Source organism: Sciurus carolinensis, chromosome 7, assembly GCF_902686445.1.
Source record: "Sciurus carolinensis chromosome 7, mSciCar1.2, whole genome shotgun sequence".
NCBI lineage: Eukaryota > Metazoa > Chordata > Mammalia > Rodentia > Sciuridae > Sciurus > Sciurus carolinensis.
In genome coordinates, this window is record NC_062219.1 from 46,077,226 (window position 1) to 46,102,802 (window position 25,577).

At 37.9% G+C, this 25,577-nt stretch overlaps 1 protein-coding gene across 2 annotated transcripts in view; it reads right to left on the minus strand.

Moving 5' to 3' along the window:
* Slc35f1 (solute carrier family 35 member F1) overlaps nt 1–25,577 on the minus strand; it is a 527,643-nt gene that overhangs the window by 285,915 nt on the left and 216,151 nt on the right. For both annotated transcript variants that reach the window (XM_047559604.1, XM_047559603.1), the window contains exon 2: nt 10,281–10,456. In XM_047559604.1, coding sequence (XP_047415560.1) covers nt 10,281–10,456 — 176 coding nt within the window. The remainder of the gene's footprint in view (nt 1–10,280; nt 10,457–25,577) is intronic.

The window sequence follows — 25,577 nt, forward strand, 5'->3', positions numbered from 1 at the left end:
AGGGTAAGTACAAAAGTCAACTTCATACCAGAACTTATACTGGAATCTGTCTTTTGACTCCAAGCAAAATTGATAGGGACAACTCAGCTTAATGTCGAAATCAAATTGTGGCAAGATTTTCAAGGTAACGCTATGCTTACTGCTCTTAAAGGACTTCTGCATTTACTACATTGTGTTCAAATGTGATAATCACATATTTTTAGAAGCTGTATGATAAACATGATAGAGATTTGTTTAAAAAACACATCCCTGAGTCTAACTTCTAGCTGTTATGGGCTGAAGGTGGTATCAAACTAACTTGGGGGGCCCAGCAGAGTAGCTGACGTCTGTGCTTGGAAAAATATAAAGACCAGCACCTTGCTCAAATTTAACCCTCAGCCCTTGAGCAACACTGGGAAAGGAGGAGAAACTGGCTATGAGAGATCCTCTCTTGTATGTACAGGACTTCCTGGCCTCTTCTCTGTTTCATTCCTTCCCAAATCTTGAGGTGCCTGAATGAAAAGATGTTATGTCTTTAGAACACACTACTGAATCAGCCTAGACAAAATTAATGTAATTACTATGTTGATTTCCAGATGTTAGCTTAATGCCAGCCTATTAAAATTCTAAAGATGAAGCTTAAAACAAATAAACACTCTTGAGTAAACACCCAAATAAAGACATACCAGCAAATTTAGTGATAATGAGGCAATGGTGAAAATCTCCAGAGAGGGTATTTTAGAAATTGATTCCATTCTAAGGATGATGGAATTTCCTCAGGCCCTCTCCTCAGCCTTCCTTTCCAAAAAACCTCCAAATACCTCGCTGCTCCTAGTCTTTGGTCTCTTTCCATTTGTCCCTCTTTTTATCTGAGCCTTCCCCTTTCCCCACATAGTCTATGACTTCCTCCTAGCTTCATTGCTGTGTCTCACTAGATCTTACACCTCAGGGCTGGTTTCTTATTTAGAGGTTTTGAAATTCAGATAAAACAACAACAACAAAAAACACCTCTATTTTTTTTCTTTTTTTATTTATTTAATTATTTTTATTGTAAACAAATGGGATACATGTTGTTTCTCTGTTTGTGGTGTAAAGGCATACCATTTGTGTAATCATAAATTTACATAGGGTAATGTTGTTTGATTCATTCTGTTATTTTTTCCCTTCCCCCCCACCCCTCCCACCCCTCTTTTCCCTCTATACAGTCCTTCCTTCCTCCATTCTTGCCCCCCTCCCTAACCCTAACCCTAAACCTAACCCTAACACTAACCCCTCCCACCCCCCATTACGTATCATCATCCACTTATTAGCGAGATCATTCGTCCTTTGGTTTTTTGAGATTGGCTTATCTCACTTAGCATGATATTCTCCAATTTCATCCATTTGCCTGCAAATGCCATAAATTTATCACCTCTATTTTTGTTCAGAAGACTTTCCCGTCCCTCCTGCTTCTTCCCCTGAACCTCACATGGGGAGGCAGCGTGGGCCCTACAGTCCCACAGTTTCACAACCTGGGCCTGAGATGTGCCTCTGCCACTTCCTAAGCCATATGCTCTAGCAGGTTCCTGTGCCATCAAAGCTTTGGCTTTCTCATTTGTAAAATTCTGGATAATAATATTTCTTGTATTGAAAGAATAAAAAGGAATAACAGGGTGGCTGGCACATTATGCAGGTATTATAATACAACTTTGGGTCTTTGTCTACATTTAGTTTTCTGATGTTTTGTGGTTTCTACCTGTAACTGCTGAATATATTCTTCCTGTTTTTTAGAATAATTTTTTTTTTTCCTGAGGCAGGTTTTTGTTAAATTTCTGGGCTTCTGAAAGGTAAGATGGATGAGAACCCAAAGACAAGCTACCATCACCACCTGGTAGTCCCATCTGTTTAGTTCTCAAATCACTAGAGAAGATGCACTCATCACTCCATTGGAAATTTTCTTTTTTCAATATTAGAGTACGTAAAATTGTTCTTCATTTAGTCTTACTCTTCTTAATTATATTCCTTGCACTGGGCTAAATAATTATTAGATTCTTTTCATGTTGATTTAAGTTAGCATCAAGTGATTTTTACATTCAACTCTTAGCTCTTAGTTCTCTCTTCTTGATATGGCCAAGTTACACATTCCCACAGTCTCTCAGACATGCATTGCTAATTATATGCCTCCCCCATGTCCTTGCTTACTGGAGTCCTTTCCTGATTTGAAGCACCACTTGCAAAACAGCAGGGATAACTGTTAGACAATGCATTTGTATCATTCAAAATTATTAGCTTCCAATATGCTCAGGAAACATAGCTGAGAGTCAATGTCTATAACTTTTGTAAGCTGAGGTTTTAGCTGACACTTTGTTCTTAAGCTACTTATGTCTGCTGATGGTAAATTTTTTAAAAATAAACACTGATAGCACTAATTTTTGAGAAGTTAGTGAAATTTGCTTCTCTAATATTTCAAACAAATTCAAAATTAATTCAGTGTCAGCTTATTCATTATTATTCTTCCTCTAAGATGAAACCATGTACTGGCCAAAAAATTGTAATTAAGCAATATTATTGTGAACAGAAATCCAAATAAAGAAAGGTAAAAATTAAATATTGATGAATAGGTTTTTTTTTGATGAATAGTTTTTACAAAAGTTTCAGAATCATTGACTATTGGACAGCGAAGCGGAGCGAAAAATGGCGGATTGAAGTTTCCAGGACCGCGGGCAGATTCTCTAACCTAAGGAGACTCGTCTGCGAAGGGTGAGGCTCTCAAGCCCAGGAGGGAGGTCCGGGCCCCTGGGAACGTTGCCTGCGAAGGCTGCCCTGCCCAGGCGGCAAGACACACCTCCCCTGCTGGAGCAGTGAACTCGGAAAGCGGGGAACTTTGCAAGGGAGGTTGTGCGACACACCGCTTGGTTTTGAAGCGATCTGCCAGGGCTCCAGCGGCTGCCAGAGAAAGAGTGGGGCGGCGAGTTGTTTGGATCCAGCAACCGCCTGAGCAACGGGGAGGGGGCTGCCAGAGGAGGTGGAGGTACGCAGTGAGTGCCTTGGTCTCCAAGCGCCCACACCTGGAGGAAGAGACGAGCGACGGGTCACTGGGGCTTGGAGCATATGTACGAGGCTCCAAGTGACTGCTCAGAGGGCGGGTCGCATAGCCAGGCGATTAGGTGCATAGCAAGATCCGGTCCAGGGACCTAGGCACCTTTTCTTGAATGAACTACACAGAGACAAGCTGAGGGGCGAAGTGAAGGTTCCAGGACTTCAGGCAGCGTCTCTGAGAAGGGACAACCTAAGGAGACTCATCTACGAAGGGTGAGGCTCCCAGGCCCAGGAGGTAGGTCTGGGCCCCTGGGAAGGCTGCCCTGCTCAGGCAGCAAGACACACCTACCCTCATTGGAACAGTGAGCTCGGAAAGTGGGGAACCTTGCAGAGGAGGCCGAGCAGCACACCGCTTGGTTTTTTGGTTTTTTGGACCAATCTGCCAGGGCTCCGGGGGCTGCCAGAGAAAGAGTTGGGTGGCGAACTATTTGGATTCAGCAACTGCCTGAACAACGGGGAGGGGGCTGTCCTGAGGAGGTGGAGGTGCGCAGTGAGTGGCTTGGTCTCCAAGCGCCCACACAGAACACCTGCCTGGAGGAAGAGACGAGTGACGGGTCAATGGGGCTTGGAGCATATGTACGAGGCTCCAAGTGACTCTTCAGAGGAGGGGTCGCATAGCCAGGTGATTGGGTGCAAAGCACGGTCCGAGCCGGGGATCTAAGCACCTTTTCTTGAAAGAGCTACACAGAGACCAGCTGAGGGGTGGAGCGAAGGTTCCAGGACTGTGGGCAGCTTCTCTGAGGAGGGGCCACCTAAGGAGACTCGTCTGCGAAGGGCAGGGCTCCGAAGCCCAGGAGGTAGGTCCAGGCCCCTGGAAACGCTGCTTGGGAAGGCTGCCCTGCACAGGCGGTAGTTGTGGACTGAGGGGAACCTCTAGGAGGGGAACGGACTAGTGAGACCTCCCCACCGGGTGGGTCTTCCCCGCCGAGTGAGGTTTTCCCACAAAGACAGTAAAACCAGAGACACAGGCCCAAACAGGCATTGCCTTAGCCCGCAGTCTAGCTCCCCTTTGGATGACCATTGGTCAACAAGTAGAGGCACCTCTGCCCTCTAGCAGGGAATATACCCCACCTGAAGACCACCACCCCTAGAGAGGCAGCTACCTAGGGGAACACCGAAGTATCAACTTCCTCTAAGACTTCAGACTACTGAAGGATAAGAGGGGATACACTAGCAATCTTCAGGGACATTATAAGTCAATAGAGGAAATCTGCAACATCTCTGCAGTCCACTGATACCTGAACAATGTGAGAAAACAAGGGAAGAAAATGCCTCAAACAAATCTGGATGTTATATCAATAAAATCCAATGACAGCATGGCAGAAGAAATGTCAGAAAGGGAGTTCAGAATGTACATAATCAACATGATATGGGAAGCAAACGATGAAATGAAAGAGCAAATGCAGGCATTGAATGAACGCACCAATAGACAGTTAAAAGAGCAAATTCAGGAAGCAAAAGACCATTTCAATAAAGAGTTAGAGATATTGAAAAAAAACCAAACAGAAATCCTTGAAATGAAGGAAACAATAAACCAAATTAAGAACTCCATAGAAAGCACAACCAATAGGATAGAACACCTGGAAGACAGAACCTCAGATATTGAAGACAAAATATTTAACCTCGAAAACAAAGTCGAACAAACAGAGAAGATGGTAAGAAATCATGAACAGAATCTCCAAGAACTATGGGATATCATGAAAAGGCCAAATTTGAGAATTATTGGGATTGAGGAAGGCTTACAGAAACAAACCAAAGGAATGAACAACCTATTCAATGAGATAATTTCAGAAAATTTCCCAAATCTGAAGAACGAAATGGAAAATCAAGTTCAAGAGGCTTACAGGACTCCAAATACACAAAATTACAACAGACCCACACCAAGGCACATTATAATGAAAATACCTAACATACAAAATAAAGACAGAATCTTAAAGGCTGTGAGAGAAAAGAACCAAATTACATTCAGGGGGAAGCCAATACGGATATCAGCAGATTTTTCAATCCAGACCCTAAAAGCTAGAAGGGCCTGGAATAACATTTTTCAAGCCCTAAAAGAAAATGGATGCCAACCAAGAATCTTATACCCAGCAAACTTACCTTCAGATTTGACAACGAAATAAAATCCTTCCATGATAAACAAAAGCTAAAGAATATACAAAAGAAAGCCAGCATTACAGAACATTCTCAGCAAAATATTCCATGAAGAAGAAATGAAAAACAAAGAAGCAAATCAGCAAAGGGAGGAGATATCCTAAAGGAACTCTCAAATAAAGAGGAACCAAGTCGTGTCAAAAATAAGCAAATAAATGAATAAAATGAGTCAAATGACCGGGAATACAAATCATATCTCAATAATTACCCTGAATATTAACGGCCTGAATTCATCAATCAAAAGACATAGACTGGCAGATTGGATAAAAAAGAAAGATCCAACAATATGTTGCCTGCAAGAGACTCATCTCTTAGAAAGAGATACCCAAAGACTAAGGTGAAAGGATGGGAAAAACTTACCATGCACATGGACCCAGCAAAAAGCTGGGGTATCCATCCTCATTTCAGATAAAGTGGACTTCAAGCCAAAGTTAATCAGAAGGGATAAAGAAGGACATTTCATAATGCTTAAGGGAACCATAAATCAGCAAGACATAACAATCATAAATATCTATGCCCCAAACAGTGGCTCACCCATGTATGTCAAACAAATCCTTCTCAATCTCAGAAACCAAATAGACCACAATACAATAATACTAGGTGATTTTAACACGCCTCTCTCTCCACTGGACAGATCTTCCAAACAAAAATTGAATAAAGAAACCTTAGATCTCAATAACACAATCAATAATTTAGACTTAACAGACATTTATAGAATATACCATCCAACGAAGAGTGAATACACTTTCTTCTCAGCAGCACATGGATCCTTCTCTAAAATAGACCATATATTATGCCACAAAGCTAATGTTAGCAAATACAAGAAGATAGAGACACTTCCTTGTATTTTATCAGACCATAATGGATTGAAACTAGAAATAAATGAAAGAGCAAAAAACAGAAATTACTCCAACACCTGGAGATTAAACAATATGCTATTATATGAGGAATGGATAACAGAAGATATTAGGAAGGAAATTAAAAAATTCTTAGAGGTAAACGAGAACAAGAAACATCGTATCAAAATCTCTGGGACACTATGAAAGCCGTACTTAGAGGAAGATTTATTTCATGGAGCGCATTTAATAAAAGAAGTAAAACTCAAAAAATAAATGAACTAACACTACAGCTCAAAGCCCTAGAAAAAGAAGAACAGACCAACACCAGAAGTAGTAGAAGACAGGAAATAGTTAAACTCAGAGCTGAAATCAACGAAATTGAAACGAAAGAAACAATACAAAAAATTGACAAAATAAATAGTTGGTTCTTCGAAAAAATAAACAAAATTGATAACCTTTAGCCACACTAACAAAGAGAAGACGAGAGAAAACCCAAATCACCAAAATTCGGAATGAACAAGGAAGTATCACAACAGACACGACTGAAATACAAAACATAATTAGAAGCTATTTTGAAAATCTATATTCCAACAAAATAGAAAATTTCGAAGATATCAACAAGTTTCTAGAGACCTATGAATTGCCTAAACTAAACGAGGAGGACATGCACAATTTAAATAGACCAATTTCAAGTAATGAAATAGAAGAAGTCATCAAAAGCCTACCAACAAAGAAAAGTCCAGGACCAGATGGGTTCTCAGCCGAGTTCTACAAAACCTTTAAAGAAGAGCTCATTCCAATACTTTTCAAAGTATTCCATGAAATAGAAGAGGAGGGAACCCTCCCAAACTCATTCTACGAAGCCAATATCACCCTGATACCTAAACCAGACAGAGACACATCGAGGAAAGAAATTTCAGACCAATTTCCTTAATGAACATCGACGCAAAAATTCTCAACAAATTTTAGCAAATCGCATACAAAAATGTATTAAAAAGATAGTGCATCATGATCAAGTGGGTTTCATCCCAGGGATGCAAGGTTGGTTCAACATCAGGAAATCAATAAATGTAATTCACCATATCAACAGACTTAAAGTCAAGAATCACATGATTATTTCAATAGATGCAGAAAAAGCATTTGATAAAATACAGCACCCCTTCATGCTCAAACACTAGAAAAATAGGGATAGTGGGAACGTTCCTTAACATTGTAAAGGCCATCTGTGCTAAGCCCATGGCTAATATTATTCTTAATGGTGAAAAACTGAAAGCATTCCCCCTAAAATCTGGAACAAGGCAGGGATGCCCTCTCTCACCACTCCTATTCAATATCGTCCTTGAAACTCTAGCCAGAGCAATTAGACAGACCAAAGAAATTAAAGGGATACGAATTGGAAGAGAAGAACTCAAACTATCCCTATTTGCTGATGATATGATTATATACTTAGAGGAACCAGGAAATTCCACCAGAAACTCTTAGAACTCATAAGTGAATTCAGTAAAGTAGCAGGATACAAGATCAATGCTCATAAATCCAATGCATTTTTATACATAAGTGATGAATCTTCAGAAAGAGAAGTTAGGAAAACTACTCCATTCACAATAGCCTCAAAAAAAATAAAATACTTGGGAATCAATCTCACAAAAGAGGTGAAAGACCTCTACAATGAGAACTACAGAACACTAAAGAAAGAAATTAAAGAACACCTTAGAAGATGGAAAGATCTCCCATGTTCCTGGATAGGCAGAATTAATATTGTCAAAATGGCCATACTACCAAAAGTGCTATACAGATTCAATGCAATTCCAATTAAAATCCCAATGATGTACCTTGCAGAAATAGAGCAAGCAATTATGAAATTCATCTGGAAGAATAAGAAACCCAGAATTGCTAAAGCAATCCTTCGCAGGAAAAATGAAGCAGGGGGTATTGCAATACCTGAACTTCAACTTTACTACAAAGCAATAGTAACAAAACGGCATGGTATTGGTACCAAAATAGACAGGTAGATCAATGGTACAGAATAGAGGACACGGACACAAACCCAAACAAATATAATTTCCTCATACTAGACAAAGGGGCCAAAAATATGCAATGGAGAAAAGATAGCCTCTTCAATAAATGGTGCTGGGAAAATTGGAAATCCATATGCAACAAAATGAAAATAAACCCATATCTCTCACCGTGCACAAAACTAAACTCAAAATGGATTAAGGACCTCGGAATCAGACCAGAGACCCTGCATCTTATAGAAGAAAATGTAGGTCCAGATCTTCAACATGTCGGCTTAGGACCAGACTTTCTCAACAGGACTCCCATAGCACAAGAAATAAAAGTAAGAATCAACAACTGGGATAGATTCAAACTAAAAAGCTTTCTCTCAGCAAAGGAAACTATCAGCAATGTGAAGAAAGAGCCTACAGAGTGGGAGAAAATCTTTGCCAATCATACTTCAGATAGAGCACTAATCTCCAGAATCTATAAAGAACTCAAAAAACTCAACACCAAGACTACAAATAATCCAATCGACAATGGTCTAAGGAAATGAACAGACACTTCACAGAAGAAGACCTACAAACAATCAACAAACATATGGAAAAATGTTCAACATCTCTAGTAATAAAAGAAATGCAAATCAAAACCACCCTAAGATTCCATCTCACCCCAATCAGAATGGCGATTATCAAGAACACAAGCAACAACAGGTGTTGGCGAGGATGTGGGGAAAAGGTACACTCATACATTGCTGGTGGGGCTGCAAATTAGTGCAACCACTCTGGAAGGCAGTATGGAGATTCCTTAAAAAACTTGGAATGGAACTACCATTTGACCCAGCTATCCCACTCCTTGGCCTATACCCAAAGGACTTAAAATCAGCATACTACAGAGATACAGCCACATCAATGTTCATTGCTGCTCAATTCACCATAGCCAGATTGTGGAACCAACCTAGATGCCCTTCAGTTGATGAATGGATAAAGAAACTGTGGCATATATATACAATGGAATATTACTCAGCCATAAAGAATGATAAAATTATGGCATTTGCAAGCAAATGGACGAAATTGGAGAATATCATGCTAAATGAGATAAGCCAATCTCAAAAACCAAAGGAAGAATGATCTCGCTGATAAGTGGATGATGATACATAATGGGGTGTGGGAGGGGTTAGTTTTAGGGTTAGAGTGAGGGTTTAGGGAGGGGGGCAAGAATGGGGAAGGAAGGACTGTATAGAGGGAAAAAGGGGGGGGGGGGGGGGGGGGGGAAGGGGAAAAAAATAACAGAATGAATCAACCAACATCACCCTATGTAAACGTATGATTACACAAATGGTATGCCTTTACTCTATGTACAACAGAGAAAGAACATGTATCCCATTTGTTCACAATAAAAAAAAAAAAAAGAACAAAAATTTAAAATTTATTTACTTATTATTTTTTATTAAAAGAATCTATTAATCTGCTAAAAAAAAAAAAAAAAAAGAATCATTGACTATTAGAACTGATATATACAGATATACATGTGTCCCAAAGTACTCAATTATCTTTAAAACATATTAATGTTTACTTTTCTATGCATATTTCTTATTCATTGGCTATTATTGGAGAAGGACATTCCTCAGGATTTTCAATTGCAACTGTTCTTTTTTTTTCTTGCAATGTTTTTTTTTTTTAAGTACAACTTTTTCTTGCATTGATTCATAGATTTGTTTTATTACTTTAACTATTTTTAGTGTAAAATAACTTACCAACTTGCCTGACCATTAGTGGTAGGTTTCTCTTCTTTTTTCTCCCCTGTGTTATTATTACACTTGTGTGTATTTACTATTTATATCTTTCTTATGTCACTTTCCCAAAGAACTGTAGTTGTCTGCACTTTTCTTGGCTACCTTAGGATTAGCATTATTAGGAGATCTTAATGGGGCCTGATTCTGATTCCAGGGAAATGTTAAGGTACAGGGAATGTTAACAGGAATTCAAATAGTGAGCAACTACACATTTCTGCCTATACTGCATTTGCTACTTCCTGCTGAATTCACACAACTAATGCTTCTTTGTGATTTATTCATTCATTGCACTTACAGTATTACTGCAAAATAGAACAATGAGATTTGGGGTATTTGAATTGTCTTACTGATGCCATAAGTGACTAAAAGTTATCCAGCCATGGCTCACATTCTTCTAGGTGGACGGAAAAGCCATATTCCTGGCGATTTGAGGAGCTTACCTTGTCTGACGGCTAGGGTGGTGGTATAGACCAAGAAGAGAAGTATGTAATTGAGGAAACTCTGGAAGACTGGTGTATTGGCATGGAAATCTTCTGACAGGTACTTGCTGGTCAAGCCAATTCCACAAATAAGAAGAGATAACACTTGACCCAGAGCCACAGAGATTAACATCTCCCTGAGAAAGAGATAACACAGCAAAGATCAGGAGGAAGTTTATTTCTGATAATAGCAGTTAAAATTTTTTGGTTACTCATACCATGAACTAGATTAAGGGCAATAAATGATTTCTTTTAATCCAGGACACCAATCCTATGAAGAAGTTATCAATAATCATTGGTCTCAATTATCGTTGAGACTTTATGGCAGTAGAAACCAAAACTTAAATTGGCTAAGGAATTTGCTCATATCATGAAAGTAGGAAATGGCAAAACCAGATGTGAGATCGAATGCCCTCTCAGGAATCTGGATTCTAGCCACTGCACTCTGGTGACTGTAGAGGAAAATGAACATCATCTTGATGCCCACCATAGTGTAACAAGTGTTTAGTGACACTGAGAGAGAACCTCAACACTGACCAGAAGTGAACACAGTTCAGCTTCATCCTCAGGTCCATACACACTTTTCTTTATAAAGTCCTGGATCCAGAAACACTTAAGTAAAACAGCTACATGAGCCCCTAAACTTCCAGTTCATTCCTAAACTTGGGATCTTAAATTTTTCTAGGAAGCTTTAGTACACATAGGCCTCTGCTCACATTGCAATTGCCTTTATATTAAAACTGTTAATCATGAAGGAGATTCAGTACTGTGGTGGTGTAATAAAACCTTTCGAATCATGCAAATATTTTCTGTGCCTTTTTCATAGGCTCTGCCCCTCGGACCACTGTAGTGCAAACAAAGGCAAGAGTCAAAGTGTTCACTTTGCATGGAAGTGAAATGCCCACTCAAGCTTTATGATGACATACACCTGTATGCTCCAATACAAGAAAAACCTCTGGAAATACAAAGCAGACTCCTGTCCTCACTGAAAGTTTCATCTAACTTTCCTGGTGTATGTATCAAAAGAGCAATATAAAATAAGCAAGCACTAATACTTTGAAACAAAATGGCCTTAGGCAGAAGATTTGTGGTTTTTCAATTTTTTCCCCTCATGGAGGATACGAATCCATTTTTCTGGAACACAGAGTCTTGAGCAGTACTTTGTATTTTGATTTAAAACAGAAAGCATCAGACATACTTATTCATTCCATTTGCTATCATAGGGAGGAAAAAATCATAGCAAGTCTCATGGTCCCCTGGAGGGCACTTCTAAGGTGAACCTATTCCAGGTACTGGCCCCTAAATTCAAATTCCATAAAGGGGTTAAAGACATAGTTTTAAACATGTTTAAAACACAGTCTGCAGCTTTAAATCCTACATTTCCCTATAGAAAGCAGCGTTCCACAAGGCCTATTGTACATGAGGAATGCCATGTGAGTTCCAAACATAAGAATTAAGAAGCTCTGCAGCTTCCATGTTTTCTCTTCTTTGAATTAGTTTTCCAAGCAAAGAAGTCTGATGTGAAAAACATGAGAGGGAGGGTCTGAGATCTTCATGCTCTAGTCAAGTCATGTCATCCTGTGCCACCCACAGGCAGCACAGATGAACCATCCTCAGAGATTGCTGCTCAGTTGGATAATTGTAAGAAAACATAAATGATGCTATTTTATGGCACAGAGTTTTACAATGGTATACAATGGCTATACAATTAAATCTTCTCTTCTACTTCAACTACATCTGCAGCTTTGCCTCGTGCTTCCCTCAACCCACATGATTCTTTCATGATGCCAGAGTTTCCAGCCTTTGGGAGCTATTTGCACTTCAACAAAGAGTCATGATCTTTGCTTATATCCCGTTGTCTATGATATATTTGCAGAATATTATCTTGCCTTTGCCAGTCTGACTCCTATTCATCTTTTCAGGACTTTGCCCATCTTTTACCTTCTAAGAGAAAACTATCCTGGTCCCTGGCAGGTATCTCCTTTATTCTATCTCATTGCATTGTAATTATTGCTTTGACATTTCTTTCGCCTTTGCTAGACTGTGACACTTATACAATGTTTCTTCAACATATCTACAGACAGGCAATCTAGTTTGTTCAGAGAAAGTAGAACATGGAAGGATTCATAGACATTGCAGAGATAGATGTAGCAACACTGAATAGTTCACAGAATGAAAGGGTGATTCAAAAAAGGTAAGGAGAAAGGATGGATTGTATAGAGGAATGAGTGGTGGGAGGGGCAGGGGGAAGGGAAAAAATAACAGATTGAGACAAACATCACCCTGTGTACATGTATGATTACACAAATGATATGACTCTACTTCATGTACAATCAGAGAAATATGTTTTACCCATTTGTTTACAATGAATCAAAATAAATTTAAAAAAGGTAAAGAGCAGAATTAACTCAAGGTTAAATCTAAAAGAAATATCCAGACAAAAATCATGATAAGGAATTTGTTTTAGTGAAAATACAATAAATATCTTAGGTACATTGATTTTGAGCTGCTAAGATGAACTTCCAAATGATCCAGTAGTATAGAAACATGGGATCATGGTTGGATAGGGAGGTCATCAGGAGATAACACGTACACATATATTATGAAAGTGGTAGCTTAAGTACTGGAAATGGACAATATCATCAAAGAAGAGAGAGTCAGAGGAAATAAGATGACTTTGGGAAAACCCTGGGATTCCAAGGGTTGGACAAGTAGAGGAAGGATTATAAACACTGGGGTCAGAAGTGAATGAAAGTCAGGGGTAGTTCCTGGTATTAAGAAAACCAGGGGCCAGACACTCATGGAGGAAATAGTTGTCATACCGAATGTTGCTTGGGGGTGAGAGAGATTGAGGACTGGCAAGGGATGATTGGTAGTAACTGCCAACCTCTATAATATTGATGTTATGGAAACCGAGGGACTAGAAAGGTTCATGGAAGAGATTATGAGGGGTGACTGAGTGAATAGAAAGTTTCTGAGAAATAAAAGGTGTTGACTTTGAAGAATTCAAATTCTTCAAAGAGCCCTTTGAAGTAGGATCCAGTTACCATGAAACACAACACTCTTCATGATAGTTTAAATAAGAATGTTTAAAATGACTTAAACATTAATTTACAGTATACTTGTGATTATCCTATCATTGAGTTACTCTTGATTATTTGTCTAATAACCTACTTCCTTAAGTGGAAGATAAATGGGTATAGTGACAGCTGGCATACAAGAGAGTGGCTCCTGATGTCCCCCGGAGCAAACCCTGCTGAACTATGTTCCCTTGGGAGAAGCAGAGGAGGCCACAGCTAGATCTGTAGATCTGATAGTTCTATGGTTCTTCAAATTACAACCACAGTATTCAAAACCTGGGAAGTTTCCTGTGCCTTTCCTGAACAAAATCAAGTTACATAGAATTACAGATTATTTATGTAAAATTTTTTAGTCTTGTGTATATGTGCCAACATACCTAGAAATAGCCTTCTGTATACCATACACTACACATGTGAAGATGAGTTAGACACAATTCTTATCCTTGGGGAGTGATACATTCCAAATTATGGAACAGGGTTCCTAAATAACTTAGTAAAAAATTTAGGCTAGTTGAAGTGAAATAACAATAATAATTCATGTTAATAAGTTCCTATTATGTGCCAAATTCTGGGGTTAATTTACTTATTTCATATTTAGAAAAATCTTACAAGGCAGATACCATTATTGTTCTATTTTATAGATAAGTAAATGATGCTCAGAGAGGTTAAGCAGCCATCCCAAGGTCACAGAGCTACTCTACTTACACTGACCACACTGGGAAAAGTTTAGGTGAAAAGTAGGTAATATGGTTCTAAATCTCAACTTCTTTATGCTATGTTATACCATCATTAAGTTGCCAAAAATTATTCTTTGTTCTCAGAGATGCACAGAGCTTCAAACTAACCTAACTGGATAATTTCCAGGATATTTTGGAGAAGGTAAAGATAAAAATTAAAAAAAAAAAAGGCTGACACTCTGATGAAAACTCTCCCACCAAGATATCTGTCATGTGCATCTTTCAATAGGAGGTCAACACAAGCCTTGTTTCTTTTGCCAAACAAAACAGCAAATCTGCTGTATTCAATTTCAATTTCTGCTTATAATTAGTGGCCACCTCATTCAGCTGCTGCTGGTGTGAACTGATAGAGAATGCAAATTATGGTTTCATCAGTCATGCTAATGAACATGACATGTAGAACAGGAAGGAATAGAAGGAACCTTTATCAGATTAGTTCATGAGTGAGTCCTTTCTTGATTGAAGAGAGCTAGATATCATATCCACTGCAACCTGCACATCCAAGCTGGTTACTAGAGTCATCAAAATAAAATATATCAATAAATACATTAATAATTAAATATGTAAATGTTGACACTCTGCCAGCTATGCCCCCTGCCTTGTCATCTTGCCCCATCTCATTCTCTTTGGTCCTATTAGCTTGCACAGGACAAATCCATATGATGGTATTTGCACAGAGATGTTCTTCCTAATCTCTTTCTGTGTCTTAGAATCTTTTAGTACATTTACTTTCATTGTATCCCTACTAACAGGTTTTTCCCTTAGGTAACCACTATAGTTGATCTGTGGTCCCCTTACCTAACTCCTCATCCATCTTGTCCAGAATGCCTCCAGTTGGCCACTACCTGTTCCCCAAGGCTGAGTTCAGTGTCCTCATCTGTTATGTCTCTGGATCTACTGGCGCTCACTCACCAGACTGTATAGCTCATGCATTCTTGAAAATAAAAGGATGGATTTTACTGATTTCTGGATTCCAAGACCTTGAGAACTGTATGACAGAAAAGAAATAGGTGCTCAACAAATACAGAATGAATGATTGAAGGGATGAATTTAAGAATGAACAAATATCCATAAATGAAAATGGCAAAGTCTTGGGAGATTTGAAAGATGGCTGCTTACCTTATCTTGAAAACTACTAGTACTGAAAGACAAAAACAACCTTGTTTTCACTGTATTCCATCTGCCAGTTAGACACTGAGATTAATATTTTCTGGTGCATTTTGAACAAGCCTGGTAAGGTGCTATCTTGCAAAAATGATGCTAAATATGGTGCAGGGTGAAATTTTGCACAGCAAGCTGTTGGTTATTCATGTAGTATATAGAATAGCACACCAGATGCATTCTAACATAAGATACATAGTTCCTATAATTTTAGTAGCAGAAATGGAGAGGAGGTTATGATACACATTTTCATCTTCTTTGTTTATGCATTTAAAAGGATATCTTATCCACTTTAAATTCAGAAGGACTAGACAATGAAAAATGCATGAGTCTCAGGAAAAATAGTGCTGCTAGAAGCTGAATACCTGCTATAATAGAGCTCGTATTCATAAAGACTGACATAACCATTATCACCAGCACTTTGTTCTGTTAAAGAAACAGACTTCAAAATTTTGAGAATAAATTTGTGTTACAAATTAAATATTCAAAATAATAAGATTACAAATAAAGCATAAATTGTATCCTGCTTTTTTCTCTTAGTTATAAGAATCTATTCTTTTAAAAGGTACGAAGAATTTCAACATAGTGTTATGTAATCATATTGCTCTATAATTCTTGGCCACGAGAGTGAAGAAAATCATGTTATCATCCTGAAGTAGAGCAAATCAACATATCTGTGGAGGCATCTTCATTCTGCTAATGATTCTTAGGCAAGTCATGTCAGATCTGAGTCAGCACTGAATTCAGATACGCATACATAAACAACACCTGAGTGTCCTGCTATGGTAAAAAAACGTTACTACTTGAGTGTGAGAGAAACGTCCTTTACTATGTTCTCTGACAAGATTCTTGTTTGCAGAAGTTAGGCCCTTGACTTCTAGAAGCTGTTTGCTGAAAGGTTTTTATTGCATTCAAGCATTAATTAGACTTCTATGTAAGAAGATTATTAGGTAAGAAGCAAATACATACCTCCAGAGGCTTAACATTAATTGGGATTTCTTTCCCTCAGGTTTGGTACTCACAGAATTAAATCTCTTCTTTGTGGCATCCGTTTTGTTTTGCTCTTCTCCTCAAGTAGAATAAACCAAGCCACAAGGAAACCCTCTGAATAAGATGCCACTAGGTCTATGAAGTAATGTATATAGGAGATATTTGAACTCCAGTGTGAGGAGATGAATCACAAATGCTCACAGTTGTGTTTTATGTCCAGAGAAGTAGCACAGAAGAGTGAAAAGGCACTGAATGGGATGTTGGAAGCCCATGGCCCTGTGAGTTCCACTAATTAAGCTCCATGATCTTAGGTGTCTCACAAGGGTTGGGTGTCTTCCACAGACTTGGAGTTCTTCATGTAAATGAGAATGTTATGACCGGTATGTGTGTATATGACACCTCTTACACTCCCCTCCAAATCTTTTGGTCTCACCTATCTCTAGGGTCCCTGCCCACTTGCTCCAATTTACTTAGCAGCTGTCATAACATCTCTGCATAGACAACTTTATGTGGGCACAAGTTAGTGACCCTGTGCCTCAGACCATGCTCTATACCTTGCACCTTCTACCCAGGGGACTGCCAGTTGAGGCTGAGGGCCAGACCTCATGGATACCTGCTTGGTGTTCAATTTTTGTCCTTGAACAATAGGAAACTCTAGCAGAGCAACAGCTTCTTCCTTCTTCTTCACCCAGGCAAACTGTACTGACATACAGTCATTTATACAGGTTCTCTGAAGATAGTCCTGCCTCTGAAGGCTCTCAGTGGTATACTCTGCCCTTGTACTGTGCCTCCCTCCTTCCCTTCCCTACTCCTGCTCCCTAGAATAGCACCCCTTAATAAAGTAGCTGCACACATTCATCTGTCTGTCTGGGGAACTCAGGCTTAAACAGTGAGCTTTATATTTTCTTCTACTCCATAGTTACAGTAGTATGTCCACACCAATTCTTGAAATTTGTATCTTCAATCTTAAAAAAAAAAAAACAAACAAACTATATTTGATTAAGTTTTTTGGTAGCTGGGTTATTGGGAATGTCTATATATTATGTGTAACTATGTGGGTTTGGGGATTATCCACAGAGAAATAGACCAGTCAGGAGCTTTTGCCAAGGCCTGCTGGGTGCAGGTTGAGAGAAAAGATTACATACTCTGCCTCCAAAAAGCTCAGAGGGACAGAGAACATAAATAAGTGAAACTATCTAAATAGAGAATGTAAAAATACCTATGTATTCAAGTAAATCTATATAAAAGTGCTAGAAGTTATTGGGACAATTTTAGTCTAAAATTGGGCAAAGCAAATCTGGAAGAGTTTCTTGGAGAACATAGCTTTGGGTAGCTCTTTTTAAACTAGTGGTAGAGGTGTAGTTTGGCATACCATTGCAGGGAAAGGAATGCAGAGAGACATGGAATCACACTTGGCTGTTCAGTAAGAAATCATAATAGATGAGATGGGTATATACAGGTCAGTGGCAGAGGATTTTAAAGAGCAAGGTGGAGTTTTAATTCACTAGGGATTATTCTTTGGCATTTCTGGGTAAGGGACATCAAGTAAGCACCAGTAATCATGTCCCAAAGTTCATTATGATTTTATTATGGTGAAAAAAGTTTCAGTAAGAGGCAAGAGGATTCCTGTAAAAATAAAAATAAAAACATTTAAAAAGAAAAAAAATCAAAATGCAGTCTGTAAAAATGAAAAAAAAAAAAAAGAAAAAAATAAGAGGCAAGATTGAAAAACCAGGTATCTTTTTGTGCAGAGATAGCCTCACTAACTGCACTGATTCCATCACATATCACCTCTGGCAGAGATGCTGGAGAATCTGCGCTTGTATCCCAACATTGCAAAGCAGCAGAGTTCTAGTACTTTCAGTCTTCAGCATGGCTCTTTTATGCATCTTTCAACGTTTGTTGACAGAAGAATGTGTTTGTCATCATATTTGTGTGTGTGTGTGTGTGTGTGTGTGTGTGTATTACAGTCATCTTTACAATGACAGAAAAGAGTTTTCCCCCAGCAGTATAAGGATTTTGACAAGTTATTCATAAGAAATACTAATTGAGGCTAATTAGACAATTATTATCACACCGAATAGAAAAATTTTAAAGTAATGAAATAATGCCCCAAAACTGCAAGTTACATTTATGTTATGGCTGGTTCATTTTCAAATTCCTTGCTAACACTGTGTAACATCTTAAGCTACACTGTATATTTGAAGTGCAGACCATTTGTAATAAAAGTGTAAGTGAAACCATGTTTACAGTTGTCTTGTTGGCAATCACAAAGTTTAGTTAATATTTTTGTTACACACAATGAGGATTTCATTTTGTTTATTTTACTTTGTAATGTGAAGGATGAAGAAAAGTCAGATTGGTAAGAAATGTTAGAAATGTTTCAATAGAACGATTTTGTTATTGTTGTTAGTGTTTTTTAAGTACCAGGGATTGAACCCAGAGGTACTTAGCCACTGAGCCATATCTCCAGCCCTTTTAAAATTTTTCAAATTTTTCAGACAGGGTCTCACTAAGTTGCTGAGGCTGGCTTTGAACTTGTGATCCTTCTGCCTCAGTTTCCTAAACTGTTGGGATTACAGGTGTGCATCACCACACCCAACTCAATTTGCTGTTTTTATAATTTATTTATGGTACATTTTAGTATTATCTTTGGTTCTCAGTTCTATGTAGAAATCATTTTTTAAGCCAACAATTCTGATTGAAAGGTTTATTTATTGAAATGACACAATTGCTAATCCCTTTAACCAGGACCATGTATGTAAACTATTTCTGACAGCAAAACATCCTCTTTGTGTTGAAGAATCTCATATACCTTAAGAGAGACAACCATTTACAGAAACTCATCACAAAAGAACACATATGACCACCTTAACAAGAAATGTTTAGACAGGCAAATCTACAAAGATAGGAGGAAGATGGTTGGTGACTTAGGGCTGGTAGTCAGAATGACAGAATGATAGCTAACAGGTGTAATGTTCCTTTCAAGTTGATGGAAGTGTTGGAAAATTTACTGTGATGTTGGTTGCACACGTACATATACTAAATACTAATATGCTCAAAACTACCAAATTGCATATTTTAAGTAGATGCATTGTACAGCAAGTTAAGAATTATATCTCAATTAACTTTTATTAGAAAGAGAAAGAATGGAGGGAAGGAGGAAAGAATAAAATAAAAATTTAAAAAGATAAATTAAACAGTTATTTTTTAAAGAAGATTCAGGCATCTGACTTACTAACTAAATAACTGCATCAGATACACTGAAACTCAGCCAAGCTTAATTACTTTCTTGCTATTTTTCCATGTAAAACAGAGTTTCTTCTCTGCATACATACAGCAAAGATAGTACTCTCCCCCTAGATCCTGGGGATATGTACTCCTACTTTGGAGACAACTGACATAAAGGTAAGCTTTTAATCATTTTCTTGGAAGGTATAAAACTGCCATCTTTGTCCAATGAACCAACATCGTGTAGTAAGATGAGAGCACAGTCTAAAATTGAATAGATCCACATTCAGATCCTGTCTCCACTACTGAGATTCATTTTCCTCATCTATAAATTGGGCATAATAACATATTTTCAGAATGTTGTCATGAGGATTAAATAAGACAATGTAAATAAACTGCCTCCTATAATATCTCATTTATGATAGATACTTAGATTAAAATTCTTATAACAGTACACTTGGAAGCACCAATACTCTTATTACTTAAATCTGTAAGACTGTGCTGCAATACATTCAAAAGAAAAAATATATGTGTATATATATATTAGCCACATATATGTGTATGTGTGTGAATGTATATGTATACACATCCCCTCTCAGGGGATAATAAATTATCTCCTAATTAGGGAAATTTAAAGGATACTTGGTCTTTGGAAATTGAGGGAGGAAAGCAAAAATAAATGAGGCATATTTAAGGAGTCTTACATGACATGACTATGACTATTATAAAACTAACAGAGTTTAGTTTTAAATAGGAACTTCTGACTCTAGTTCTCACTCTTGCTAACATCTTCTTGGAGAGCAGAGAGGGGGCAACCTTTATAGAATGACTGTGTTGTTATTTTCTTTCTTTGTGCATTTTAAATGACATTTTTCATTACAAAATGCTTTTAGCTTTGCATTTTGAATTATGTTAGTGAACCCTGAGGCCAAATGACAAGCACTTAACTTTGAAATCTATTGAATAAATAAAAACAAAGAAAGTATCACGTTGATTGGTGACTCATTTTCTTTTAAAATAAGAACCCATGTCAAATTTCATTATTTTATTACATATTTACCAATTTTTATGTATGATGTGTAGTATTTTTGAAGTAGAGAAAATTAGATTCCGCTGAGTGCTGAACTTCTCCATACACAATTAAAACCTGTTTGAAAAATGTATAATCAACTGAGATCATCAATTATGCCTTTTACTTGGAAGAACATACAGGGAATTACGGATAAATAAGTAGGGAAGTCATGCCCTATTTTAGAAGACAAATATATCTGGCTTTTGCTTTCAAGCAGTAAAAGGATCTTCTGAGTAGACTAGACTCATTTTTTTCTACTTGTTTTGCATCAAAGGATGATTCCAATTGCCCTGTTCCAAGGACATGACAATAAAGGACTAATTTCATCTCAGTGCTTCTAACAGACCACCTTGAAAACATCTCACTATTACATCAAATCCAATTTTTGCAACATGGGATATGTAAATTTTATTCTATAGGAAAAAGTCTCCTGTAAGAATAAAATTTAGATATTTACCATAATTAAATATGATAATGACTGGGAAGAAATTTGATCTGTTGAAACTTTACAGTAGGGATCATTCTAACAACAATAGAAAATTCTATTACTGCCATTTCACTTCAGAGTTAAAAAGAGAAAAAGGCAACTGGAAGAAAGGGAATCCCAAAAGGTTCTCAACTGCCTTTAAGACTGAAGAGAACAGAAGAAAAGACCAGCAGGAGAAAATGTGTCTGAGCTGGGCTATGTAAGGATGTTTAAAAACTGATGGTGGAAGGTGCTGGTAAAGAAAATGCTGAAATTAAATTGATGACTCTATTAAAAGATAACTCAGGATGGTACATGTAGTATAAAATGTTTTAAGTAGTTTTAAAAAGCTACTAAGGCTAAGCATTATGGTAGAACAGTAGGCCAAACAAAAAAGTCATGCAGATTACAAACCAAGGATACAATAGATACATTTATTCTGAATAAGCATTCCCATTAAATTCATGTTCTGTGTAACATAGATTAGCCTGTTCTTACAGGAGAAGTCATGGTCACGGTTAGAATTGAAAACCACTGCCAGGCCCTCAGGTAGGGGAACCACTGATACTTTAAGAGCAAAGAAGAAAAAATTGAAGGATCACTTCCATGATCACCTTTTTCCTAATGAGCTCATTGTGAAATAATTTGTTAACATAAAGAGATGTACTCTGACATTCCTGGCTTAGTGAAATTCAGTGCCCAGAACAGGATGGGACAAGGCACTGTATTTTCCTAACTTTCATCATAGCTATAGTCTGGTCTGTCTTTTTACAGTGGCCCCTTTACACTGAAGACTGGTGGGGAAAGTAGTCAAATATTTTCCAACTGAGATAATTTACAAATCACCTTGCAACAGAATGAATGTGTGTGTTCCCCCACAAATTCATGTGTTGAAATCCTACCCCCAGCACATGATGTCATAGGAGGTGGGGCCTTTGGAAGATGATTAGGTATAGACGATTAAGGGTATAGTCCTTATGAACAGGAAGAGTGTCTTATACCAGGGTGCCCAAGAGAGCTTTTGCTCTTTCTCTGCCATATGAGGATGCAGTCCACAACCAAGAAGATGACCCCTCACCAAATTCAATCATGCTAGCACCTCAATCTCAAGACTTCCATCTTCCGGAACTGTGAAAAACCAATTCCTGTTGTTTATAAGTCACTTTGTTCATGGTACTTTTTTTGTAACAGCCTGAACTAAGAATCACCCTTTTTCCTTTTCTTCTAATTCAAGATATGTAAATTTGGGACATTTTAGATCTTGGACATATGGCAGCCAGCTCACCTATCTCTCCCAGTAGAGGCTACATTGACATCTGCAAGATGTCCAAGGGCACAAAAGGCATCAAGTATGTAGCAAAATACCAAGGAGAATATTCAGATTTTGTCTTCCAAATGAAAGAATGAGAATGGCCTGGTCAATATTTTAAAGTTCCACTAAAGAGGAAATTAAGTAGCTAAAAAATAAATACTTCAATTAAACTGTAACATTTTTTCCCCCTGAAAGGTGTATTTTTTACCTACCTCTCTCCTCGCCTTCAACTACTGCTCCTGGAACGACCAATACTCCTTTGATACGACAGCTACAGAGGTCAATGCTGAGGAATCATGACAGCTATAGTACATGGGTAAACCCAAAGAACACCAGGTTTACTTTCTACTTGTGAATGCCTCAGTCACGAGTGATTTGGGATTAAGAAAATGTACAGAAAAAATGATGGTTGTTCCCCTTTGTTTATGCAATCAAAGAAGCATATAGCATGGGAGGATTTCTGCTTTACTGATCTAACCAAGGCCAACAACTACTCAAAAGATAGTCCTAAGCTTTCCTGGAAAACGAATGAAATCAACATCCTACCAATGGCACTTACCTAGTATTCTCCTGATACTAGGTTGTATTAAGATTGTATTCACCAAGACAACATTCAGTACAGTATGTCTACTCCTTAACAGAAAAGCAATTTCCAGACAATTTAGTCTTTTGAACTATCCTGAAAGAAAAGAATTTTAAACTCTTTCCTTGCTTCCCTTGATACCCTAAAATTTTCACCACGACTGTGAAAACTATTTGAATAGAATCTGAATATCATTTCTTTTCCTTTATTGATCCATTTATGTGCTTGTGTCTGATGAAAAAGCAAGGGAGGGGCTAAAAATATCCTTATTGCAAGTAAAAATGAGCTGATACGAAGTACCTATCTTACCAGTGCACACATTGCCCAAGAGATGAAATTCAAATTAGATGTGTGTGACATACATAATGATGAATACACATTTTGTTTCCCTTAGTGCTCCTAAGGACCAGTTAGTTTATTCGTGAAATGAATGATTTTGGATAGAACACTGTGGGGGTCAAAAACCCTGCTGCATCTTTAAAATAAAAATAGCAAATGAAATGAATCAAGGTGCAACATGTAAAATGATGTATGCATTCTGCTGAATTTAATTGAATTCTAATTAAATTACTTGGAGCAAGATAAATTAGATTGTTTTTCAAGCACATTTCAGATAAACTTAATGAAGTTCTATAAGTGAAAAAGGCAGAATGGGCCTTGTTTAATGACTCGTTTGCTGATATATTCCCTTGGAGTGAAGAAGAGGTCAGGCTGACCTTGGGTCATTTCTTTATTGAATGACATAGATATTACATTAACTTCAGAAAAACTGGCTAAAAAGAAGCCAGGTCACACTTTATGTTGATGGTAAAATAACTTATGGAGGCATTTAGTTATGTGGTTTTGCCCTCTACAGATTTTTCTCTAAGGTTTTGAGCTCCCTGGCATCAGGATATTTTCTGTTGAGAAGGAAACAGAGGAGTTAAAACAAATGTTTCCTCAAGCATCCTCCTTTTGTTTCTGGAATCCCACAGAGTCAGAGTAGGGAAGACTGCCATATAAAGAGGGGGGCACAGAAATACCAAATTGGGAGAAGAATCCCCAAGACTAGAATAGGTTTTGCAAATGATTGGTACCCAGAACCACCCTCTCATTCTACTCTGGGAGAGGCTACAGACATGTAGGCACAATGGCTTGATAGACCATTTAGGGAAATCATATCCCAATAACTTTGCTCTCAGCTGCTTAGATTCCTGTGCCCAAGGCTCCCGTAAAACTTGCAAAGTTCCAGGATTCCAGGGACAGTGCAGACTAGAAAATATGCATATTGTACTCCAGTGTGTTTTGATCCACTTAAGACTTGTGTCCTTTGTTTGATCCTAGAAGAATGGGTTGGGTTGTAAGGAGTCTAGAGGTAGTGTTTGGGATGAATTGGGCTCCCTTCCTTTTCCCCACGTGGCTGAGAGGATTTCTTCTTCATCCAGAGTCAAGAGAAGTTGGAGTCAGATTTAATTTGTGAAAATTAGTGAAACAAAAGTTCTTCATTTCTTCCACTTGTGGAAAAGTTCATGTCCATTTTGGTTAACCAAGAAGTCATTCATGACTAAAGCATCTTGCTTCCCTAAAAACCCCTCTTTTTCTACTCCTTTGGCAAATACTTGTCATTTTATTATGAGCAAGGATATAGTTCTTTTTGCTTGGAGTAGGAGTGAGCAAAGTCAGAGGGTGGAGAAGAAGCAGAAAGGAAAGATTTAAAAAGTCAAGTGATATTTAAATGATGTGATAAGGGATGAATGAGGAATAGGTAAGGTATCATGTGAAATTGTGTTTGGAAAAACAGAACTATTCATATGACAATTACCCATTTTTCTAAAACAAAAACATAAAAAGTCAAATGAAAGTTGGTTAAGGGTCTGCATAAATTATCTAGCCATGAACAAATGGTACTGCCTAATCTATATTCCTGTTCCATAGTTAATCCAAGGAAGGTGAGAAATCAGGCCCTTTGAAGAGCAAAATGTAATGGCTACTGTGATCCATATTTCATAAAATGTTTTCTTACAGAGTGTTCTCTTCTATGCATTCCAAATGCTGTCTGAGTTACATCAGTGAGAGAGATGAGAGGCACGAGTTTTCTCACTAACTAGTCTTTTCATGTTTGGCAATAAACTTTTGGTTCAGTTGGCAATCCTAGAATGCATCCACAATCATTTTCCCTTTTGGTATTTATGGAAGTATTTATTAAAAGTCTATGACTGGAGGTACAGTAGGACATGAACTGTTGTGGGAGTTTTTATTTGTTTTTGTGGTACTGGGGATTGAACCAGGGGCACTCCACTACTAAGCAATATCCTCAGTCTTTTAATTTTGAAACAGGGTCTTGCTAATTTGTTGAGACTGGCCTTGAACTTTTTATCCTCCTATACCTCAGCTTCCCAAGTAGTTGAGATTATAAGCATGTGCCACCACACCTAGCTACTTTGAGATCCCTTAAAAATAAAAAATAAAAAATAAAAAAGGTATAGAAGTAGATGGGTTTTGTTAATCAGTTTTCTGTTACTATAACTACCACCTAAGATGACCAATTTAGAAAAATAGAGGTTTATTTGGTTCATGGTTTCATGGGTCACAGTCCGTGATGAATTGGCCCTGTTGCTTTGGGCCTGTGGTAAGGCAGATTGTGGCA